At 41.3% G+C, this 13005-nt stretch overlaps 2 protein-coding genes across 8 annotated transcripts in view; both read left to right on the top strand.

Moving 5' to 3' along the window:
- Window positions 1-7334, top strand: part of LOC122529480 (pituitary homeobox x) — a 46539-nt gene extending 39205 nt beyond the window's left edge. For all 7 annotated transcript variants that reach the window (XM_043655648.1, XM_043655646.1, XM_043655647.1 and 4 more), the window contains one exon: window positions 6530-7334. In XM_043655648.1, the coding sequence (XP_043511583.1) occupies window positions 6530-7333 (804 nt within the window). In that variant the 3' untranslated portion in view covers window position 7334. The remainder of the gene's footprint in view (window positions 1-6529) is intronic.
- A 241-nt stretch (window positions 7335-7575) lies between these two features.
- Window positions 7576-9940, top strand: LOC122529482. The gene is made up of 2 exons (XM_043655653.1): window positions 7576-9296; window positions 9384-9940. The coding sequence occupies exon 1, from the start codon at window positions 7583-7585 to the stop codon at window positions 7880-7882; it is 300 nt and encodes a 99-aa protein (XP_043511588.1). The 5' UTR covers window positions 7576-7582; the 3' UTR covers window positions 7883-9296; window positions 9384-9940.
- Window positions 9941-13005: the final 3065 nt, after the last annotated feature.

The raw sequence follows: 13005 nt of genomic DNA, 5'->3' as shown, positions 1-13005 counted from the left end.
ACATTCATTATAGTTTATAGTAACATAAATTTTATTTATTTATTGCACATACTTTTCTCAATATCAAACAATAAACTGAACAATATCGAAATGTAGCGTGGCAAAAATATTCGGACATTTGAGGAACTACAATATTTGAACCTGAAAATTGTTAACGTAAACAATAATTCATATTTTGTTAGGTAGCCCTTAACTTCAATAATATATCGCAGACCCTTAGGCATATTTCCAGTAACCTTTTTTTAAGTAATTTAGCGGAATATTCTTCCATTCTACGATTAATCGTTGTTTTAACTCCTCTTTCGATTTATCGACGTACGACAATTAGTCATTTCTCACCGAGAAAAAAGAAAAATGTATCGAGAAATGGGTCATCTTTTAAAATGAAGTAAGAGTATCGTGGCTGATATTGTATGAAGATACAACGATGAATTAGTATTAGAAATAATAAAGGATACGTGTATAAGCATCATCAAATTTATCATCGGCAGCTTTATGAAAACATTTAACCATTGTCCCCTTTTCCTTTTCTAATATATTAATATATTTTATTTATTATACCGAAATACATCTACCGACCTAACATCGTTTTGATAGCATCATACCGGTATTCGCATCATTTCCGTTTCATCAAACGTAATCGAATAGTATTTTACCGATTTATCCGTAATACGTATTCAATTCGGTTTCTGTTTTCATGTATGAAAAAAGCGTCGCTCGAGAAACTTGCGTTTGAAACGGGTCTGACCTACCTGCACGTCCAAGTGGCAGGAAGATTGACGCATCGTGAGGAAAGGGGGAAAAAATAGGCTAACAGGGTGGTCACCTCGTACGAAAACGAATCGCGCTTATCCGATTGTTCAGTGGCCGTTGCTAAGTCGTGGGATTACCTTGTATGGGGCAGCGTTTCCGCCGGTGTCTATATAATGCCGAAACGTACACGCGGAACGGAAAAGACGGCCAAGGGGTGGCGGACACGAGGTTGGGGAGGTAGACGCTCGACCTCGGGTTTGGTGGGGGCTTGATTGATGAGCTAGCCCCGGTCACGGTCTCATTACATTTATATAAGCTTTCGTAGATTGAGCCGTGCACGGAAGCTTACGCGGTGTGGCGAGGGGTCGTGATTTGATGAGGTTTTATTGCTCGGATGACGTGACGGGGGCCATTGTTCAAGCGGTTGTCGAGTGGAAAACATTGGATTCGATTTATCGCATCTATCAACCTACTTCTTATTACGAATACGTGCACTAGAGAAAAATTGAACGACCGGACAGATCACGGGGACAGTTGATCGGTAATTAGACCGAATTGAAAGAACGCGTCAAGTTTGAGTAATAATTCATCTCAGTGGAAGATTTTGATGATGATGTACTTGTACGAATTCTTCGTTGAATTGGCCAAAAAGTAATTGCCTTCTTTTTTTTTTTTTTTTTTGGTCAACGTACATATCTTGAAATGTAAAATTAATTGACTTCATTTTAAAACCGCAAATTCATTCTGTAATCTGATTGTAAGCTGATTGTTCAAGCTTGTTTCAGAAAAAGAAAATGCACGATTTCGTTAACAATCGTCTGGTGTTTCGCGATTTCGTAATTGTTCAAAAGAAACATTTTCAACGTGTTTTGTATTATTTAATAAACTGTGCAGACTCATAAAAAATTACCTGACGTGTATGGTGAAGAAGTCTTAAAACTACGATTGTCAAATTGTTCCTGAAATTATTTTTTGTCAAAGAGGGTAAGAACGATTAAAAAAGAAAAAAGAAATTGCGGAATCATGAAATTGTCTGAAAGATGGTAAAAAGTAATGGAACAAAATGGACAATATATTGTCTATTAAAGTTCTAATAAAAAACAAAATTTCATTTGTACACAAAAAAAACGCAGTTATTTTTTGGCCAACTTAATAAATTAAGTTACGAGATATTTAGTGCGAGAATTATCTATTGTATTAATAAACGTCAATATTCAGTATATTCAATACCAGAATTATTAGCTACTATTATAAATTTTCCATAACTTTATAATTCAATGGAGTACAGAAGTTTATACATTTGACGATAATCATTTACATCTATAAAATTTCTAACAAAGATTATGCATTGGTCATTTTGACCCACTTTGGTAGCTCTGACGTCAATACTGCAGAATAGCACAGACTTTATAACTTACTATATTTCCATAATTTCACAATTAAATAGATTAGACACAAGCTAAAAAAAATCATTTAAATCTCTAAAAGTACACTGTGCTTGCATTTATAAAATTTCTATAAAAGTAAACATCCTGAATTGGCCATTTTGACCATTTTGATAACTCTGATGTTAACACAAAATAGCATAGAGCATAATATAAAAAAACATATATATATATACACAAAACATTCAAAGCAGTGCTTTCTAAAGCAGAATATTATCTGAACAATGGTCCTAATTATCTAGTAACACTTTCAACCAAAGTTCGAAAGGGTTTCACGCGTTGCAGCGTTGAACGTTGAAATACTTGCCCGAAATACTCCGCCACTTTTCTCCAGCCTCGCAATACAAATGGCCGCTGCCGTTGCGGTTAACGTCGGTCAAGATCGTCTTTCGAAAATTACCAGGACGCCTCTCCCCCCTCTCCCCCCCCCCCCCCCTAATCCGCCGACTTCTCGCGGTGACTGGCGCGATCGGAAAGTTCATTCATCAAGCTTATGAGCCGAGCCGGCAGAGGAGTCGGCTGCCGAATTCCGCTTCGGCAGTCGCTGTGCGTTCAAGTTTATGGGCGCGGTCTTGTGTGTATACGAAACGACTCGCGCGCGCCTTCCCCGAGAGAGTTTATTGATTCTCGAGCCACGGCATCTTTCGGCCGCTGTTCTGTCCTATCGAGTTTACTCCCCCTCTTTTGGCTTACCGTCGCCCCCGTGTCATGTCTATGGGGGTTGCTTCGTGAAATCCAATGATGTTCTCTTGCCCCATCGGCAACGAAAAGTTTGCTCATACGCCGTCCGCGCGCGTGTTTGTATATGTGTGTGAGGCGGGGGCGGGAAGAAATATTTTTCTCGCGCGACGCGGCATACTATGACCCTTTCGTGGAAACTCACCCGGGAGGGTGGAAAGTCGTATCGTCTTTGGATTTTCAGAGTCGTTCGCGCGGTTCCGTTATCGTCGACGAGATGTTTAACGATTGGAAGGTGAAGGCGAGATGAATTTTTACGCTACTCAGACGTGAGGTGGCGAGTTTTGCAATTTACAATTGCAGAGATAAAATGTAAAATGATTTGTTTAATAACGATGTTAGCGATGGAACAATAGATAATTAGAGACGAAGGACACGGATTAACAACTCAAGTAAACTCTTTTTTAATTAACAATTCACTCGACGCTTCCTCACGACTCTGTTCTCTTTTAATTAACGTCATATTCGTACTTTCTTTTCACACATTCCTACAATCAGCAGACATTACACGTCATCTAATATAATCAGAAACGCAATTAAAGATATAACAACTACGATACTACATAATACACGCTGTCATCGGTGAGCGTTTGGAACAAAATTTAAAATCAAATAACTAGAGGATTAAAAGTAATCGTAATCACAAGTTTCGAAAGTATTAACACCATGCCTTCTCCAAACATCACCGTTTCTCTCAAAAAATTCTTCTCCACTCTCGCGACAAATACAAATACGCTATGAAATTACAGTTCAAACGTAGCAATCAAAAGGAAGCAAAGTAACCTAATTCCTCCTGGAAAAACTCTGGAAAAACTCGATCTTCGTGAAAACTGCATTGGTAATCCTTTTGATCCGACGCATCGTAACGTTGCTGCTCGACCTCTCGCGGCGATTACGCGCCCGCGTTTTCGAGAATAATCGGCAAAAGGGAGGGCATTATTCTTCATTAGCCAGTGTCTTTTTCCCCTCTTTCAATGACTCGTCGCGCCTCTTAGCGTTTCTACCGCGTGGATCGTCCGGCCATCCATCTTGCCAAGGATCCTCCAACCTTTCTCTCCCTCGATATCCTCTTTCCTTCCTCGTGTCTGTCCTTCCTCCGCGCTGGAAACTTCGCCCGCCCCAACTGGAAGTGGATACAGTGCCTCGCGAAAGTATTCGAACTCCTGTTACCAGCAACTTTTGCGCTTTCGAAATTTCATTACCGAAATTCGTTGCAAAGAAGGTTGTTTATTTAGAGAAGAATCAGTATGCCTTAAATATATATATATGTAATCTCACTGAATACGCGGTGAAAATAGTAATGACGGACGCGAACGGGTGAAATCGACTGACAATGAGCGAAAAATAGATTAGTAGAGAGATTTTCAGCAGTGTCAGCCGACTCTCTTTTGTGTCCTTTCTAATCATATGGTTATAATCTTTGGCCGAAATGTGTCGTCCCATAAAATAATTTTTGCAATAACTGTCCAGAGACGCGTCCTTCACATTTATATACGTTTGTACGTTTATTGGACCTGGCTGTAACCAAAGCCAGAGGGACCAACTGTATATCGAGGCTTACTAACTCTTCAACCCTCGAGCTATCTTTACATTTATTCCCTGTCTGTACAAAATTTGTAGATTTACTGCAAAAAGAAGACGCAAAAAGAATTAAAATTAATAAAATATTTAAAAGGTGTATAATGTTTAAAAAATATTAATATTAATATTTTTTGTAAAATATTTAAAAGGTGTATAATATTTAAAATATATTAATATTAATATTTTCAATAAAATATTTAAAACGTGTATAATATTTGAAAAATATTAATATTAATATTTTTTGTAAAATATTTAAAAGGTATATAATGTTTAAAAAATATTAATATTAATTATATATTTTTAATAAAATATTTAAAACGTGTATAATATTTGAAAAATATTGATATTAATATTTTCAATGAAATATTTAAAAGGTGTATAACTTTTAAAAAATATTCATATTTAAAATAATTAAAAAATAATATAATATTTAAAAGGTCGAACGGGCTGCAAAATACACTCTATCTGCTTAATTAAATATTGTCAGATTCGTTCGAACCTCTAAAAACCTTTAAGAATCGCCAGATCTCCCAATAGTTCCAATGAGATTTCAAAGTCATTCTTGATTCACAAAAGGGGTATTTTCCGCGAGTATTCGAACAGGTACTTTCGCAAGCTACTGTACTGTTTCTCTCCGTGTTGGAACCCTGTGTTCAGGCCGCAGCGATCCCGAACCGAGCGTTCTACCTTACGGCTGCCTTACAGTTACGCAAGAGCGGCGTGTATCTGAGTGCAACCACCCGTATAATTGTCGGGAGCAAGCTGGTTGGGCGTCGTGGAAAAAGCAACACGAAGAGAGAGGGAGAGAGAGAAAGAGAGAGAGAGAGAACGGGCTGGATGCGAGGGTGGCTGGCGGTCGAGGTTGAAGGGCGAATGGGGGAAAAGGGAGGAGGGTGGAAACGGCTGACGAGCGGCTCGCCCTCGCAGTATCGAACGCGGGTGAGGGCCGCCTTGAATTAACGCCATCATATTTCAGGATGGAGGATCTCGCCGGGGTTTTCTTGCCATTTGTCTCGGGACTCGGCCGTCTACCGAGTGGAACTTCGCCTTCGTCTGGCTAACATGAGTAATACCTGGCTCGGACGACTCGTTTCCGCGCGAAATCTGAAAAAACAGAGACGCCGAACCCTCTCCCACCGCGTTTCCTTCTTTCGCCATTCTTAATGGAAACCGAAGCGCTGCCGCGTTCATTAACGAATGAAAATAGAAGAGTGTCCCATTTGATATAAACGCAATTATCTCCTGAAACTATTCGTTGGAGAAGAAACGTTTCGAAAAGTTCTTGGTATACGTGCAGCGCGAATGACTTTTGAGCGGCAGTGAACGTTCTTGAATAACCTTGAAATAACCGATGAATTCATCGTGGAACGCATAGTTTCATTCTGAAAAAAAAAAAAAAAAACATTCATCCAGATAAATTTATGAAACGAATTATTTCTGCAACGAATAACTAAGGAGATAATTGCGTTTCAAATAGAACAGCCTGACGATATATAAACATATGTTTAAGAGAAAAGGAAAATGAAGGAAGATTTCGCGTGAATTTTCGTGGGCGTGGGCGTGCAAAGTTGAGGCGCGGCAGGGTGTTTAGATTAATTTTGAACGAGACGGGAAGCGAGAGTTGGAGGTTGAGCGAGGAGAGGGACTGCGGATAGGCGCGGTTTAGATAGCGGGGAATTTTTTGGACAGGCGGTTGTAATTGCTTTTTCAACGAGACGTAATTGTTTCGCCGAGATAAGATAAGATAATTCCTGGTAATTGTTGTATTTAGAAGTGTTTTCCACGTACGACGTTTGATTGCGCGTAGCGATCGTTCTCGGCCGAGAGAGATATAACTTCGTATCGGCTCGTATCCTTCCTTGAAACATTGAAACATTGAAATTCCTGTTTGACGCGAGATCACCAAACAGAGAGGAGTTTGCCTTTATTTTAGCGGGCAATCACGTACGACGCCTATCGATCCGGCAAACTATTAAAATCGTGTCTGACGCGACGGTTCGTTCTGTTGGCAGGTATGGTTCAAAAACAGGCGGGCAAAGTGGCGGAAGCAGACGCGCAACGCGAACACGGCGGCCGACGCGGTGGACTTCAAGCCCGGATTCGGCGCCAGCCTCAACAGTTTCATCGGTCAGCCGTTTGCCGACCCGGACGCGCTCTACAGCTCGTACAGCACGTACAACAACTGGGCGGCGAAGGTGCCGTCGCCTCTCAGCAGCAAAAGCTTCCCCTGGGTGAACACGTTGGGCTCGGTGGTACCGACCGCGTCCCACCATCATCATCATACCCAAGTCAGCCCCGTCAACTGTTTCAACGCGGCGGCGACGTCCGTGGCGGGCAACCACATGGGCGGTATGTCCGTGTCGGTCGGCCAGGCGGCCACGTCCATGTTACCGGGCATGGGATCGGGTTTGGGAGTAGCCGGTTCACCGGTGGCGGCAACGGGAGCTGCGTGCCCCTACGCGGCACCGGCGGCGCCTCATCACCCGTACGGACCACCAGTCTACACGCCGCACCATCGAACGGCCGCAGCTCCGGAGAGCTGTACGGTGATGACGTCGAGCAGTATCGCCTCGTTGCGACTGAAGGCGAGGCAGCACAGCAGCGGGTACAGCAGCCTGAGCGGCAACTCGTTCAGCATGGACAGCACGCCGGTCTCCGCTGCTGGGAGTCCCGTCGGTTCACGAGCTCCCTCCGTCGGCGGTGGCGGGCCGTTGAGCGCGTGCCAGTACGCCCTAACAACCGCCGGCGAGGCGAATCCCCACTCGCCGAGCAGCGCGGAGGCTCACGTGAACGCGACGGCCAGGGCCCAGGTCTGAGGTGAAGCGGGGGCTACGTCTAGCCCCCATCACCACGCTGTGAATTCGAGAAGCTCCCTGGCCGGTTCCGGGAGCTCTTTGGGAGGTAGCAGCCAAGTGGTACCGGTGGGAGCTGCGGCCAACGTGTCAGCCGCCGGTCAACAAAGCGACAATCAACTGCGAACGCAAGAGTGACCCAGGCCTAGGTCCGCCGCCTCGCCGACCTTGTCGTCGACCCCTTCGTCCACCACTTCCCATCCCCCTTACCTGATGTACGACGAAGACGGGACCACGGCGGACCAGAAGATCGAGGACGACAGAAGCGTGATCGAGGCGTCGGGTGGCATCGGGGGCGAGCGAGTGATCGCCACCGCCGGTGGTATCGGCGTCGGCGTTGGCATCGGGATCGGTGGCTCTGGCGCCGGTCCCGGCGGTGGCGCTGGATTAGCCAGCTACTGGCAACACGCTACCACCGCCACTGGCTACTGGCCGTCGTTGCTCGACTGTTGGACCACGCCGTCCATCGCTTCCACCTCGCAGACGCTCTCTCTGCCGCGAGACGAGAACTGAGAACAGCGCGCGCTGTCGCGATGCCGGCCATGTCCTCGCTAGTGATTTACAAATATCAGTAATATCATCCCAGCTCGGGATGCTAAATATTTTTCTTTTCGTTTTCTCTTCTTTTTTTTTTTATTATTATCGTTATACTCTTTCGTTTATACTGTTTCAGTCTTAGAGGCTACGTGGAGAACGCTGCGAAACACGCGCTAGATCGACAGTCAATTCCTTTTGTGTTTTTTTTTTTTTTTTTTTCTCGTCCTCTCCTCTTCTTTGTGGATCGAACTTTGCGAGGACTCGCGGCATTTCTTTGTAACGGCGATCAATCTGTTCCCGCGGATGTTTATATATGCAAATTCATATTTTTTGTGAATTTTGTGAATAACGGGAATCGCTTGTTTAAACATTCTACTACGTACGACAGGTTTCCCGCAAACGCGAAAGTTCGCAGTCTAATTGTCACGTACGCTGTTCTTCGTCGAGTTCGACGAGATTTCAACGACGAATTCTTCGCTTCGCTGCGAGCGAAAGGGAGGAGACTGTACATAGGATTGTAAATGCACGGACGATCGAACGATTATAATGGTATATAATATATAAATATATTTAATGTTTCGAGGTGCATGCTTCGTCCGTAAACCGAACGGAATACGCGCAGAGGGCGTAGGATGAATTTTAAATTTCCCAAAGATCGATTGAGCTTGACGAAATTTTTCTTTTTTTTTTTTTCTTTTTACTTTCCTCTCGCGCATTCGACGAAAGTGCGAAAGTGTTTTCAAGCAAATACTCGAGCCGAAGTGCAATATTTTTTGACTTTTGACGGTCCGTTCTTCTCGAAAAGAAAAGAACGAGGAAATGAATGAAACAGACGGAAAGAAACATCGCTGAAAAAGTGTGATCTATCGAGCAACGAGCTTTATATCCCCCCTGAAGATTTTATTTTTACCTGCGGTTATTGGTTACTGTGCTCGCGCGTCACGGAATATCGTGCGTTTCGAAACAGAGTTTATTCAAGGGCAACGCTCGTTGCGTACAGTCTTTCAAGACTCTCCAAACGACGAGAAGAAGACGAGTGAATGCCTAATGGCGGGGACTGGAGAAATAAGAGAAAGGGGAGAGAAATAGAACGGAACGAGGGCAGGGTGAATATAGATCCGGCGCGGATCGAGATGTACTCACTATTCTGTAGATATATGTATAGTAGACGCTGATTTCACGCGGTTCGTAAATATCTTTCAGAATTGTTATATTGTAATTGATGATAATAATAACACTATCCAGCAGAAATACCAAAAATTAACGAGAGGAAACGAAGAGAGAGAAACGCATACGCAGGCTGTAAGTAAACGAAACGGGCCATCGGTGGCAGTTTGCCAGCGGTGTTTTGTACAGTGTACGAGGAAAGAAATCACTTTATCGACTATGCGTACGTTATAAATATTATTAATATTATTGAGTAATTATAACGAAAAAAAAAAAAAAGAAAAAATAACTGTATTCGATATCCTTGCAGGGCACGTGTAACTGTACTTTCGAAGTCCGTCGATTCATCCTTTTTTGTGTTTCGTTGTTCCATTACGTTTCGTCGCAAGATATTCTCCTCCGTTGGAAAATATTATAAAATTATTATTACAAGCTCGCTCGGCAATATGGAATCTGAAACGCACAGCAGGAACTCTTAGAGTTAAATTTAAAGGAAACAAGGAAAATGACATATCATCGTCGATAAAAAAAAAAAAGAAAAAAGATTTAAACACAGTGGGAAAGAAACGACTGTGAATCGATCGAACTTCGAAAGTCGATGCAGCCATAACGCTATAGAACAAATAGTGACGTAAGCTAGATTTAAGAAACGACCGCTATTTTGTATGAATCCCAATGTCGTACAAATATTCGTCGTAATCACATATCCCAGTTCCCACGGTGAGTGATTGCAAATACCCGCAGAAGAATGTTTTCATTCCCTACGTCGTTTCACTCGCTACGTGTAAACGTTCCTACTGGGCGATATTGAGCGCCGAAAGGCCCCGTTTGTAATCTAGTCACAATAAAAATCAATTCTACTCTAAAGTTCACGGATTCGTGTGCCACTGATTCACACCGTCAACCCGTCTCGTCCGTCGTTTCACCTTTCCACGTCTGTACGTGACGAACTTTTTTCATTGAACTCGATAAAACCGGCAAGTATACACTTCGTTTCCTTTGCCAAGAATGACAGTAGGTATCACATTACAATAAAATTTCCCTTTATAAGTTACCAAGAGTTAACGAGAGTGCAATTAAAATTACTCGAGTCACTATTTTTGTTTAAATTAAACGACGATTTTTTCTTTTTTTTTATGTATATAATATTTGTTTTATGAATTTTATAAATCTGTTTCGCCAGTGACTTGGGTACTTTGTGTGTTTCGATGAAGAAAAGAAGCCTAGAAAGATGAAATCTCATAGACAGTGACAGTGTTTCAGAGTATTTAGATTCTTCTCGTACAGAACAATGTTTAGAAAAAAAAAGAAACCAGGCTTTATACTGCTTCTGTTTTCATTGGTTATCTCTAGCCGAGTTTGCTCAACGAAAAATGCGTACGGAGTTCCATCGCCAGAACAGGTTATCATGATTTATACTTGTCAAAACGTACCCTTTTGTACAGAACTGCTGCGTATATCACGGACGCGAAACCGATTTCTGACACCACCGGGGTATTAACAAATTAAATAGAACGGTTACTCCGTCCAAAGAGAAAAAAGACGTAGAACTAGAAGCATCTTTCAAAAATCAATTCAATCGGTCGTGGGTGTAAGCAAAGTGATATTGAAAAGCGATATCTCTAAATTCTACAATTTTCAACTCAATTTACACGACGTGTTGAAATTTTCCAATTTTTCGAGCAACCATGCACGGATGCCATTAAATGTTATAATTTAGAATATAATAAATTAAAATAAATTTTAGTACAATTAAAATGAATTAAAATATAATAAATTTTATAATTTGAAATATAATGAATTTTCAACCAACGGCACGTAGCGTCTTGAAATTTCCTAATTTTCCAAGTAACGGTTTCCAACGTTTCAAGTAACGATTGGCAATTGGAAAAGATTTAACAGCCACGCGTTAAATCTTTGTTATTGAATTAAGACAGGAGCCAGAGCAATGAATTCCGATCGATGATTAGGCTATTTATCGGCAGTTAGGCCCGGCATATTACACCCTCTCGGACATTGAAGGAGCATCGATAACCTGCGGAATCTACATGCATGCCAAGCGTGTAACGTGTTGCATTATGGTGGTCGGAGGTGGGGGGGGGGGGAGCGATAAATTATGCACCCTCCTCGGGTGGCACGCGAGGGGTCGCTTCGTGCTTGGCAACCCCTCGTCCCGCTAAACTAAACTAAACGTATATTACGGTGATCGTCGTGTATGTTAATGGCACGGCACAGTCGTAAGATATTGCAGTCCGTATGCCTCGTAATTATATACAACAACGGTGCAGCCCTCGCGAATAATGTTCAATAATGTTCAATGCATTTAACTGCGCTAAACCGCCACGAATGACACGACGTGGTGTAAAACGGCCTGAGAAATATGCGAAGATCTATCATTTATCTGTCGAAGGAATCAACTTATCTATCGAGAATTTTGACAACAGAATTGAATTTTTAGTCGAAGAGAATTCTTGGATCTTCGTTGCACAATTATTTGTTAAGTGACAAACTCGACAAATCGGTAAATGTAGATCACGACTTTGTGTTGAACAGAAACTCTTTGCGAATCTTTAGAGACCATTGCTTGTATATAGAACGTATGTAGCTAAAAAAATTAATACGTTTATTAATACTGATTACAACTCGTGAAGTTCTTTTGGTATTATTAGTTCAATCGTGCAAGAGGTTGTCCGGAATAAAAGTGCAATTTATTTTCGAAATTTGTTATTATTTCTCTTTTTCATTTAACTTGCGAACTGGAGAAACTAATAGAAACAGTTTAGGAGTAAATAAATTAGAGTACTATTTCTCCTTCTTTTGAAATGTATTTTTTGCCAACATTTATGTTTAAAGATCGCTATATATTTATGATTTATTTTGTTATCGCTGTTATTTTCAGTCGAGTTGTTAATAAACAATACATCATACATTAAATTATCGATTCTCCGAGCGTGCAATTTATTACACAGATCTTTCCTAGATCTGTAAATCTGTTCGTTTGTCTGAGAATTTGTTTAATATTTTCGCAATCTTGTGTAATAGTTTAAAAAGCAGTAGAGCAACGCGATTTTCGTAACAACGTGAGATTAAAATCTAAAGAGGTATGTACCAAAAACAAAAAAGAAAAACAAAAGAAGTTAAAGTAGCCTGTAATCAAAGTATTAATTTCAATGAAATTCTGACAGGCACTTTTGAAACTGGAACAGACACTGTATTAATTACAGGTCCAATGTACAAACAGTGTTTTATCTCTCTGCAACTTATCTTCTTCCGTAATCTTATCGTTTAACTGGCGTGCGACACACTTATACCAAAAATCTCCGCGCAAAACGAAGATTCTCGCACTGTTTCTTGCATTTCCTCCAAAATATTTCTATTTCCCTGAAAACGAGAAAATTACTGAAAACTGAAATTATCGTTATTTATTGTCCCTCGTTTATTTATTCACAGCAGAAAGCAGTAACTGCGACGATGAAAAATCGTCGATAAGTGAAACTGATATATAACTTCGCGACAACGATCCACTTGGTTCCATTTTAAAGCGTGGAGGGAACTGTGATACTGTTCTCTCGAAAATTGTCAAAATTCAAACGCGTGTTCAAGAACGACAAAAGAAATTCTTTTCGTGGCTAAATCCACTGCGACCATGAAGACTGAAACTTTCTCTTTACTCACGACTGAAAATACGAAATAAAAGTTTCACGCTTTGAAATAAAACCAAGTTATATAGTTTCTTCTTTCGACAAAGTTATATTAGTTGAAATTATCGACAAGTTTCTCCAATTACACCTCAATCGTGCATGATAAATTTGATACACTCTGCAACAAATTTCTTGACAGAGAATGCGTAGAAAGAAGGAAGAAGAGCAGCGTTGTTCGAGCGAAAACACGAAATAAAAGTTTCACGTTTTGAAATAAAACCAAATTATATA

The sequence above is a fragment of the Frieseomelitta varia genome, unplaced genomic scaffold, assembly GCF_011392965.1.
Source record: "Frieseomelitta varia isolate USP_RPSP 00005682 unplaced genomic scaffold, Fvar_1.2 scaffold_289, whole genome shotgun sequence".
Classification (NCBI taxonomy): Eukaryota; Metazoa; Arthropoda; class Insecta; order Hymenoptera; family Apidae; genus Frieseomelitta; species Frieseomelitta varia.
This window is presented reverse-complemented; position numbering and strand designations above follow the sequence as displayed.